This window comes from Galeopterus variegatus, unplaced genomic scaffold (assembly GCF_000696425.1).
Source record: "Galeopterus variegatus unplaced genomic scaffold, G_variegatus-3.0.2 Scaffold657, whole genome shotgun sequence".
Lineage (NCBI taxonomy): Eukaryota > Metazoa > Chordata > Mammalia > Dermoptera > Cynocephalidae > Galeopterus > Galeopterus variegatus.
In genome coordinates, this window is record NW_007726768.1 from 560,838 (window position 1) to 572,845 (window position 12,008).

The 12,008-nt window shown below is 41.8% G+C and overlaps 1 protein-coding gene and 1 pseudogene across 1 annotated transcript in view; both read right to left on the reverse strand.

Moving 5' to 3' along the window:
* CELF6 (CUGBP, Elav-like family member 6) overlaps positions 1 to 828 on the reverse strand; it is a 32,372-nt gene extending 31,544 nt beyond the window's left edge. The window contains exon 1 of the mRNA XM_008571055.1: positions 567 to 828. Within this exon, the coding sequence (XP_008569277.1) occupies positions 567 to 828 (262 nt within the window). The remainder of the gene's footprint in view (positions 1 to 566) is intronic.
* A 3,912-nt stretch (positions 829 to 4,740) lies between these two features.
* LOC103589156 lies at positions 4,741 to 5,778 on the reverse strand (annotated as a pseudogene).
* Between the last annotated feature and the right edge of the window lie 6,230 nt (positions 5,779 to 12,008).

Below are 12,008 nucleotides of genomic sequence, written 5' to 3' on the forward strand. Positions count from 1 at the left end.
GGGTTTTAGGTTGGCAGTATGAGACTCAAAATTTCTTTGACTCTAAGCTCTGGGGCTTGGCTGGACTTGGAGGGCAGAAAGAGGGGTGCATGTCCAAGATAAGTGTGTGGGTGGTTAGGCCTGAGTGGGGTGGCACGAGATGGAGGGCTCAGGAATGCTTGCATCCAGGGTTTGGGAAGTTGAGGGTGTTAGAGATCTAGAAGGTGGAATAAGTTTCAAAATTTCAGGATTTGGGATGTTTGATAGGGATGGCTGAGAGGTCCAGCTGAAAGGCGGGGACTGTTGGGATGTTAAGGATGGAGGGTAGGGATTTGAGTTTAGAATGCAGAACATGTTAGGGGACTGGAGTGATGATCACAGGGGGGGTGTCAGAGACAAAATTCTGGGTTGTGGGCTCTGTGATCTGGAGAGGGGGCTGGGCTGAGGTACGGCTGGCATTGGACTGGTGTTGGACTGGCTCTAGGTAGGGCTAGGGTTGGGGCTGTGGTTGGGGCTGGGGTTGGGACCGGGCCGTACTCTAATTGGATTGGGGCTGGGCTAGGCTGGGCTGGGCTGACCCCGCGCACCTTTGTGGAGGCCGGTGAGCCGGTCCTTCAGCACCGTCAGCTCGTAGATGCGGCCGAACTCCTCGAACAGCGGCTTGAGGTCCTGCTCGTCCAAGCCCCGCGGGATCTGCCCCACGAAGAGCTTGATGGCGTCGTGGTCCTTCATGGGTACGGCGGGACCCGGGTTTAGCCCGCTCATGCCGATGCCGCTGTCCGCGGTGCTGAAACCCAGGCGCGGGCTGGGGCCGGCGGGCGGCGCAGACCCTCCGGGCGCCGCGGCCATATCCCCGCCCAGTCTGCCCTCCNCTGGACGCTGGGGTCTTGCTTGAGGTCCCCGCGCAGCGCTCTCTGGGCTCCCGCCCGAGCTCTCCCGAAGCCCAGCCCCGAGCCCCAGCCCCGGTGCTTGCTGACGTCAGGGAGCTGGCCGCCGAGTCTACGCAAATAATTTGCATAATGAGAAAGCAGCGGCCAATCAGAGTAGGAGTTGACCGCGTTCGTCCGGGGGCGGGAGGGGCGGCTGGGCTCACGCGCTCCTGCTCGCCATGGCAACCAGACCCTCGGCTGCCCTGTGTGTGTTGAGCGTGTGCGGGCGTGGCTGTGGATGGCGCGTGTGCGCCTCGGACCGCGTGAGGGGAAGTAGCTTCGTCATGCGTGGTGCCGTCTGCGGGAGTCGGAGCTAATCCCCTGCTCACATACAGGGACACACAGGCACACGCAGGCACACACACCTCCAATCGCTGGAGCGTTTCCTGCGGGGATGGATGGGGATTCCTCTTCTCCATTCTCACTACCAAAGCCAGTCCCTCGGAGCCTATCTCACCCCGCCTCATTATACATTTCTCTTCGGTGTCTAAAACCAGTTCCTTACCCCTGAGCCTCAAACACGTTTGTCTCCCCCGCATCCTACCAGAGATAAAAAGAAGGAATAAAACAAATAAAAACCCCAAACACTCCTTGAACACTGATTCCTCCTCAGGGGAGGGAGGGAACTTATATTAGCCATATTTACTCAGCACCCATTATGCATCAGGTGCCTGGTTCATCCCAGTTCTGGGAGCTCAGGCGTGTTATTCTCCTTTTCCAGAAAAGGAGGCTGAGGTTCTGAGGGTCCAGAAGGTTAGGGCCAGGCCCACCCCTAACATTTGCTGGGTCCAGGGCAAGTGAAGAAACAGCAATGGACATGCCGTGTGTCTAAATATTTAAAAATATATAAATCAAGTTACAATTTGCTAAAATATTTTTTACCTCTTATTTTCACAAATACATGTTCATAATAAGAACAAAAATGAAAAATCTATGTAAATCTCTGTTTTTTATATGACTGAAAGTTGGCAAAATATCAGAGCTGATGGAATTTATTACTCTTGCACATGTCTAGGTATTCTCTTGATGGGTTAGTAATATTTGGGCAGAGCAGTAATGGAATAATGATAAATAATTCATAAATTATGTACTCGTTCCATACCATTTTTTTTTTTTTTTGCCTCTTTCAGTAAAATTAGAAGAGATTTTAACACAATGTGTGTCCAGTGACTATTCTGAGAAACTGCTCAAAAGCAGCAGTAGGAACTGGAATCATCAAAAATTCTTCAAGCAATTTTCAAATTCAGAAACAAATTATGATTTTTTGTTCTTTTTGGCGAATTCTAAAATCATAATTTTTAAAAATTATTTTTCTTCCTTAATAAAAAGTTACTCCTCATAATCAGCTGATTATAAAATGAGTTACCAAAATATTTCACTTTCATTCAGTTCTATGTGTTTTTATTTCCTTGAGACTTTGTCTTTGACCCATGGGTTATTTACAGATATACTGTTTGGTTTCCAAATGTTTGGAGATTTCCTGTTATCTTTCTGCTATTGATTTCTAGTGTGAACACATGGTGGTCAGAACACACTGTGTATAATTTCAATTCTTTTAATTTGTTGTGGTTTGTTTTGTTACCCTCAGAATATGGTCTATCTTGGTTATTGTTTTGTTGATGCTTGAAAAGAAGGTGTATTCTGCTGTTGTTGAGTGAAGTGTTCTATAAATGCCAATTACATCCTGTTGGTTGATGGCATTGTTGAGTTCTATATTCTTGATGTTTTTATGTCTGGTTGTTTTCTCAGTTGTTGAGGAGGGGTGTTGAAGTCTCCAACTGTAATTGTGAATTTGTCTTTTTCTCCTTTCAGTTCTATTAGTTTTTGCCTCACATATTTTGAAGCTCTGTTATTTGGGCAATATACATTTTAAATTGTGATGTCTTTTTGATGAATTGACTGTTTTACCACTATGTAACATCACTCTCTCTGTTCTTTTTTTTTTTTTTTTTTTTTTTTCAACCCTCAGTGTTGCCCCCGCACCGGACCGGGGACGGCAACGGGATTGCAACCCTTGGTGTTGCTCCCGCGCCTCGCTCAGCCAGTGAGCGGGAACCGGTCTGTATGTGGGATCCGAACCCTCGGGCGGGAGCGCCGCCACGCTTCCCAAGCAGCGCACTATCCAGTGCGCCACCGGGCCGGCCCACTCTCTCTGTTCTTGGTAAACTTCTTGCTCTTAGCACTACCTTACCTGATATTAATATAGCCACTTATGCTTTTTTTTTTTTTTGACTAATGTTTGCAGTATATATCTTTTTCTATCCTTTTACTTTCCACCTACTTGTATAGTTATATTTCAAGTGAGTTTCTTATAGGCAGCATATAGTTGGGTCATTTTAAAAATTCACTCTACCAATCTTTGTCTTTGGTATATTTAGACCATTTACATGTTATGCAATCATTGATATGCTAGGGCTTAAGTCTGCCCTTAAATTTTTGTTTTTGTTTTTTTTATTCCCTCTGTTCTTCATTTCTGATTTTTTTCCCTTGCCTTCCTGTGGGTAACTTGTTCCTCGTCCTAGGTACATTATACATACATAGTTTATTATGGTCTACTGGTATCAAATTTTATCTGTTCAATGGACATGTACAAACCCTACCTACCTCTCAGTCCATTTAGCCTCCCCCATTTATAATATAATTGTCTTCAATATTTCCTCTACGTACTTTGAGAAACACATCAGACAATGTTACTCAAACACCACTTAGAAAACCCTAGAGGAGCAGTAAAGTCTACTGTATTTACCCATATTTTTCTTCTTTCCATCTTCTTTCCTTCTTTCTGATAGTCCAAGATTCTTTCTTTTACCATTTCCTTTACATTTTAAGAACTTCCTTTAACAATTAGAGTAGTTTTGTTGGTGATAGTTTCTCTTAGTTTTCCTTCATCTGAAAATGTCTTGATTCCCCCTTTATTTCTTTCTCTTTTTTTTTTCCTTTTTGTCTTTTTACGTGACTGGCAATGGGATCGCAACCCTCAGTGTCGCGCCCGCACCATGCTCAACCAGTGAGCGGACCGGTCTCTATATGGGATCCGAACCCTCAGTGGGAGCGCCACCGCGCTCCCAAGCGCCGCACTCTACCGAGTGCGCCACTGGGCCGGCCTGATTCCCCCTTTATTTCTAAAAGACATTGGATGTTGAATTTTGGTTTGACAGTTCTTTTCTATTGCTCTGGAAAAATGTGCCACTTCTTTCTGGTTTCAATAGTCTCTGGTGAAGGGCTGGCCCGTGGTCACTAGGGAGAGTGTGTGGCTGATAACACCAAGGCCACGGGTTGGATCCCATATAGGGAGCGTGGTGCTAACAACACCAAGTCAAGGGTTAAGATCCCCTTATCGGTCATCTTAAAAAAAAAAAAGTCTCTGGTGAGAAATCTGCTGTCATTCACATTATTTTTCTCTTGTAGGCAAGGTATCTTTTTCTCGATTCTATCTTTGTCTTTAGTTTTTGGAAGTTTGACTATTATGTTTCCTGATGTGAATTTCCTGGGCTTTATCCTGTTTGGGGTTCACTCTGCCTTTTTTTTTTTCTTTTTTCTCTCTCAAGTAGCCTTCATTATATCCATTGAGTAGTCCTTTTATATTTAGTCCTTCAAGTATCTATATTACGATATTTAAATCTCATGATCAAAACAACTAAGAAAGCTGTCTTGTTACAATTGTTTTACATTCCTTATCACCAGGACCTCTGCTAAGAAATACTAAAAGGAAAAATTCAGCTCAATAACTAGTTGCAACAGTTCTTAATGTGTGCTACTAGGGGAAGTCTCTAGGCCAAAATTATTGTAATCAAATAAACAGTTCTTCTGAACATCAGCAACAGATCCAGGGTCATGAACCAGTCGAGAAATCCACTGTGATGTTGATAGTATTAAGGATTGTGTTGCACTGACAGTAATTTGTGAGAATAAGTACTCAACCTGTCTGTTCTCCAGACTTGTGATACCTCGTGTAAGAGCTTCATCTGTTCTACCTTCACCTCATTGCCTGTCTCTAGTGTGGAGGATCATTGTGTACTTATCCATGGCAGGCTTTGGCTGGGATATTTTCATTCTATGGAGTTCGACCCTGAGTCTGGGGTCATCATCTTTGCCTCCCCACCCCCAGTAGTTGTTAGAGAATCTGTTCACCTTGAAAAATTGCTCTCTGCTTAGGGCAGTAATGCCCCCAAAACATCCATCGTAACATAACCCAGTGCTGTTCCTGCCAACCAACAGATGCTTGTGCTAATCTTCACACTTGTAAAGGTTAAAGTCATTCTCAGGCAGCAGGTCTACACTGTGTAATACAAAGCAGTCCCAGTTTTCTTCCTTCAGAGCTTCCAGATAGCCCACAATCAAGAGTTTGGCTCAATTAAACTTTAATTGTTTAATTATTTCCAGCCTGGTAGAAGATGAAGCTGCCATACTCCAGCTGCTGCCTCTGCAAGAAAGAATGAAGATGTTCTAGCAAGTACATCAGGTGTTTCTCTCTGTTCTGTTGGGGAATGAGGATGGTGACCCACTGTGAAGCATTACATTCCTCTGGGTGATACTGGCCTCAACACATTTTGGGATTTTCTGCCTGTCATTCTCCCAAAGTGAGATCTGGTTTGAAAATGAGCTTGTTCTGGCCTCTGAGGTATGGAGACACAGAAGGGCAGCTGTCAAGTTCTGTATTTTTCATGGATGCTTCATTAGTCAGAGCTTCTTCTTTCCCCAAAGCTATGACCTTATTGAAAGTAGCCATGAAATCCTTTGCTTTAGGAATCTCTTGAATAGCACCCACAAAGTAGTTACTGTTGTCCCACCCAACCACAATAAGGCATAAAGTAAAAAGCAACAGTAACCGGAATTTGTAGGAGAGATGGAAAGTCAGGTTGGAGCCCATGTCTTTTATTATGTGAATATTTATTTCTTTGCTTTGCTGCAGGCAAGGAAGATTCAAGTTAAACTTTTCCAGTCTTATTGCCAACTTGATGACAACCGAAGATGTAATGCCTGCTGTTGCTCAGTCATTCTGCTCTGAGGATCTTTGCTTTGGATGTTCCTACTCTGAATAAAAGATCTTCAAAGAGATGGTCAGTTCTCAAATTGTCTGCATGCATCTCCTTTTGTAGAAAGGTCAGAACTTGTTGGTTCCCAGCAGATCTCAAGGCTGGAATCAGATAATCGGTTACCTAGTTGAAATGCTGGGGAAAGATGGCTTCCGGGAGGAAAGGACTTTTTCAGTCTGATGCACTTGGTGGGGAGAGAGGTGCTGGGGTTTGACTCCTGAATCAAGACACGGGGCCTCTCTGGGGGTGAGCTCTGGATCTTTCCCCACCTGGCAGAATCTTGCCTGACTCCCCGGGCCTGCAGCAGAGGCAGCACCACGTGCACCTGAACCATGCCTCCCACCAAGTTCAGTCTACCCAGGCCCCCAGCCTGGTGCTCAGGCTAAGGCAGGACAGCCCCACTGAAGCCGGGCCATGCCAGCCCCCACCCACCCATCCCCAGCCTGGGACCAACCCTAGCCCATTGCCCAGTGATCCTAGGATGATGCCTGCATCCCAGGAATTTCACATCCTGGATGCCAGTGGAGCCAAGGCTGCATGTACTCACTGCTGACATGGCCACAGCAAGAATCCTGCTCTGCTTTTTTAATCTGTAGATTCATATCTTTTGTTAAATGTGGATTGTTTTCAGCCAATATTTCTTCAAGTACTTTTACAGCCCCATTTTCTTTCTCCTGTCTTTCCAGGACTATAATGACAGTAATGTTAGATTTTTGTTATAATCCCACAGATCCCTGAGACTCTGTTCATTTTTAAAAAGTTTATTTTCTCTCTGTTGTTCAGATTGGGTAAGTCCTATTGTTCTATCATCAAGTTCAATGATTTTTTCCTCTATCATCTTCATTCTGATGTTGAGCCTATCCAGTGAGTTTTTCATTTTGGTTGTTTTATTTTTCAGTTCCTAATTTCCCATTTGGTTTTTTTTTTAATATTTTCTATTTCTTTGCTGAGACTTTCTATTTTTTAATTTGCTCCAAGTGTGACTGCAAAATGGTGAAGCTTCTATGGAAAATGGTATGGAGATTCCTCAAACAATTGCAGATAGATCTACCATATGACCCAGCTATCCCACTGCTGGGAATATACTCAGAGGAATGGAAATCATCAAGTCGAAGGTATACCTGTTCCCCAATGTTCATCGCAGCACTCTTTACAATAGCCAAGAGTTGGAACCAGCCCAAATGTCCATCATCAGATGAGTGGATACGGAAATTGTGGTATATCTATACATGGAATACTACTCAGCTACAAAAACGAATGAAATACTGCCATTTGTAACAACATGGATGGACCTTGAGAGAATTATATTAAGTGAAACAAGGCAGGCACAGAAGGAGAAATATCACGTTCTCACTTATTTGTGGGAGCTAAAAATAAATAAATAAATACAGAAACAACTGGGGGAGGGGAGAAGACACAACAATTACAATTCCTTGAAGTTGATATGCCAAGCAAACAGAAAGGACATTGCTGGGGGGAAGAGAGGGAGGAGCGAGGGAGGTTTAGGTAATGGGCCACAATAATCAACCACATTGTATATTGACAAAATAAAATAAAATTAAAAAAATAAAATAAAGTAAAAATTTGCTCGAAGTGTGTTTTTACCTGCTCATTGATGCATTTTATAATGGCTGCTTTAAAAACCTTGACAGATAATTCCAACATCTGTGTTATCTCAGTGTTGGTGCCTATTGATTATCTTTTCTCATTAAAGTTGAGATTTTCCTGGTTCTTGGTATAAGGAGTGATTTTTTATTGATTTATGAACATTTTGGATATTTTATTATGAGGATTTACTTAAATCTTCTGTTTAGTAGGCTTCCTTGAGCCACACCAGTGGGGAAATAGGGACACTGCTTCACTACTGCCAGGTAGGGTTAAAGTTAATGTTCCCTGCCAAAATTACCCTGAATGGGAGGAAAGGCAGCCTTATTACTGCTCGGTGGAAGTGGAAGCTTCCAACTAGACTCCTTTTTTTTTTTTTTTTTTTTTTTTTTTTTTTTTTTTTACGGTCAGGGGATCGTAACACAACCTGGTGTTGCCAGCACCATGGTCTCCCAAGTGAGCCAACTGGCCATCCCTATATAGGGATCCGAACCCATGGCTTTGGTGTTATCAGCACCACACTCTCCCAAGTGAGCCCCGGGCCAGCCCTAGCTAGACTCCTATAACACCACTCCATCAGGGAGAGAGAGGAGTCGCATGTGGCCGCCACCGAACCCACAGAAGAAGTATTTGTTAATGCTGGGTGGGAATGAAAGTCCTAGCTTCCCATTTGGCCTTCTCTGACACTACCTTTGTGGCAGAGAGGAGAAATGGCCTGTTATAGCCATAGCCTAGACCAATTGAATCAGAATTGCTGAGGTGGGACCCAGGTATCCACATGTTTTAAAGTTCCCTTGTCCATTCCAATGTGTGTACAAGCAAGGCTCAGAACTACTGTTTTAGAAGTTCCTTTAGTGAAGGAACTATTGGTGGTAAACTCTGCTTTGCTTTATTTACTTACTTATTTGTTATTGAAACATAGTTGATTGTACATATGTGTGGGGTAAAGAGTTGGATATCAATACCTGTGTGCCATATGTGATGTATTTTGCTTCTGCGAAATATTTTTATTTTGGCCCACTTCTTGAATGGTAACTTAATGAATATATATTTACTTTCTCTCAATACTTTGAATACATCATTTCACCATACTTTGGTTTCCATTTTTGCTTATGAGAAGTTAACTGGCAGTCAATTTGATCCGTTGCCGGACACGGAAAAAGACAAAAAATAATAATAATAATAATAATAATAATAATTGTATTGCAGTGTTAAATGTATTTGCATAATGTTTTACTTGATATTTTTTCTCAATTTTTTATCTCCTCTATCCCTGCAGCTACATCTTGTTTCTTATTCTTAAATTTTTTTTCTTCTCTCTTTTTTCTTCTTCATGGTTAACTAAAACTTGAATTTTACAATAGTCATCTTTTTGTATTAGTGATCAACTCTGTTGCATTTTTTCTATTTTATTAATTTCTACATTCATCTTTATTGCATCTTTTACTATTAATTGCTTGTCCTAAGGTAGGGAGTGGTTCTCTGAAGCAACTAGTTGCACCTACTCTGATTTTTACTGGTTTATCTGATACTGTGATGATTTCACCTCATATATCTACTATTTAATCCACCCTGATGCCATTCTTATTCCAGCAATCTTTTCTGGGTCAAGATTTCATTTTTAATCTTATCCTACCTAATATATGTCTTAGAGAAAGTATTCATAATATTTGATGCAATTCTCATATTTACTCCATTATGGAATATATGTAATAATTTCTATGATTTAGGACAGGAGAGGGAAGCTGGAGCTTGTCCTCAGTTTGCCAACCTGATAAAACGTTGATTCTCTGTTTCTGGGGTGTGAAGTTTTATAAATATGTATTAATTTAGCTATAATTTGTGCATCCTCTATATCCTACACCCTTTATATGCCATATCAGTGTGAGGGAGGTGGGTTATATTCTTGCAATAACTTTCCTAACAAATGTATTTCATTCAATTTTCATATATTCATGCACCCATTTTTTTCTACCAATTTCTGTGTTACATTGTTTGAGAATAAGTTATGCTGAATTTTAAGATTTATACAGATTATATCTTTATTGATAGTTTACCTCTACAACATAAAGTTATCCTCACAATCAGGTCTCAAGCCGTTTATATTTAAAATGGTATTGTTTTGCCACCTATTACTCTCTTTTACTCTGAGATTGGCAGACATATCTTTGCCTAACCTTTTATTACCAGTTAACAGACATGGAAAGAGAGTGAAACACCATGATTGACCAGAAAGTAGTAAGAGCTCATTGTTCATAAATCAATGTCTCCCTGAGGACTTTGAACAGTGGCAGTGATGGATGTGACCAGGAACAAGGGCACATGCTGTGACTCAGTTCCCCATCTATTTGTCATGGTGATAATACCTGTGTGCCAAAATACTCAGTAATACTGAATCTTACTCTTGGATAAAGTCTCATGAGAAGGACAGCTTGTCTGCAAGGAGAGAGCTTGAGAACCAGGTGGAGAATTCTGTAACCCAATTGGTGATGTTTCCAATCAAACCCTGGAGAACCTATTAGGGTTTCTGTAGGACCTAACTGGCATAATAATTGGTGGTGCTGGCCTGTAGTCAGTTCAAAAAATTTCAGGGTAGATCAAGGTAAAAGATAATCACAAGGTGGCAGTAGCACACAATAATTTTTGTTTTTTTTTGTGACCGGTAAGGGGATCGCAACCCTTGGCTTGGTGTCGCCCGCACCGCGCTCAGCCGGTGAGCGCACCAGCCATCCCTATATAGGATCTGAACCCGCGGCCTCGGCGCTCCCAGCGCAGCACTCTCCCGAGTGAGCCATGGGGCCAGCCCGCACACAATAAATTTTATTAGGGAGGTGCTGTGATAGATTTGCATGGGGGTTGGTGGAGTCCCTCAAAGCAGGGGACCTTCCAAGAGTAGCTATGTAGAGGCCACCTCCTAGAAGCGGAGGAGGGGAAAGGAACTCGTGGGGGAGAGGGGTACTAAAGAGGGGACTTACATTTCTAGGTGATGTTGCTCAGCAGCATGTTGGGGAGTCTTGGGGTCAGAAAGCTCTGAAAGAAAGTAGTGGCTTGGGGTATTTATATCCCAGGGGTTTATCTTATTTATTGCTATAAATAAGATGTTTGGTTCAGTTTCATGGGGTATGCAAAGCAAGCAGGCTGTAAATGGCTACAAGTCTGTTTATCTGGGCTACATTTAAAACAACTGGATGTGTAAAAACTTAAGTTCAGTGCCAGCTAGCTTTTGAGCTAATGGGTTCCAGCCCTCTGAAGAAGTAAACAATATAGGCTCAATATACAGAAGAAATTTTTGACTCATTTGTATAACATGGCATCAGCACCAGCACTGCAGATATGTGTCACCATCTCTTAGGTGCTGGCCATTCTGGGTTTGTTCTCCCAGATACACGTGTCTCTTCAACCTGCAGTCTTAAGCCTTTTTTGTTTCAGAAAAAGTTTATTAAAGTATAGTTTTAGTATATGTTCTGTTCCATTGCTTTGTTTTACTTTTCAGGAAATACTGTCATACATATGTTAGATCTTCTTTGCCTATTTTGTTTTTCTATAACTTTCTCTCCTTTTTTATCTCTTTCTTCTTTAAAAAATTCTTTGACGTGTTGGTTAACTCAGTTGGTTAGAGCACAGCCTTATAACTCCTTTTCATTTATTCTTATTTCTTTCTGAGTTCTGTAACCTCAGATTTTAAAATCCTTATTTTTTCCAATCATCACATTTCTAAATTTTTCTAATGCTTATTCATATTGATTTTCCATAGTTCCTTTTATTTCCTTAATGGTTTTCTTTTGTTTTGTGGGTAAATCTTTCTGTCATGCTTTCATTGCTAGTAGGGCCATTACTGTATTCCTTATTCTCTTCCATTTTATAATGACTATATATGGGATTCAACTGAGGTCAGTTTTAATTGCTCATTTTTAAGTGCAGTGAGTTTTTCTGCTTAGAAGGAGCAATGGGAAGAATAGCTTTTCTAGGTTCAAAGTTTTAAAGTTTCTTTTCTTAAAAGAAGTGATAAAAATATGACCTCTAACTTCTCAGATATGCATTCTCTACTGCCTCGCCCACTTTCATCTGGACCTTCTCTCTCTCACTCTTTCTCTCTCTCTCTGCCCTTATTTTCCATGCCCTCTATTTGGATTCTACTCTCAGCAGTTCCTCGGTTTAGGCTTTATCCTGGGAGGAGGTGTTGAATGGTTAGTCTCAAGATCTAATAAGGCTCAGACCACTTCAACACCTCCAGAACTTACCTGTATTCACTTGCAAGTTGAGCATGCACAACTTCCTCCTAGTTTTGGTGCTATTCTCAGATTGTACTTCCCATTTACTACCTATTGTTTATTTGGGGGTTCTCCTATTCTCAGGAATGTTAGATCCCCTCGTTGCCTTCCCTTTGCTTTTTCCTGAATAGATGCTGAATATGTATCAGTTTTGTAGGTATTGATGATTTATCCCCAAATGCTAGTAT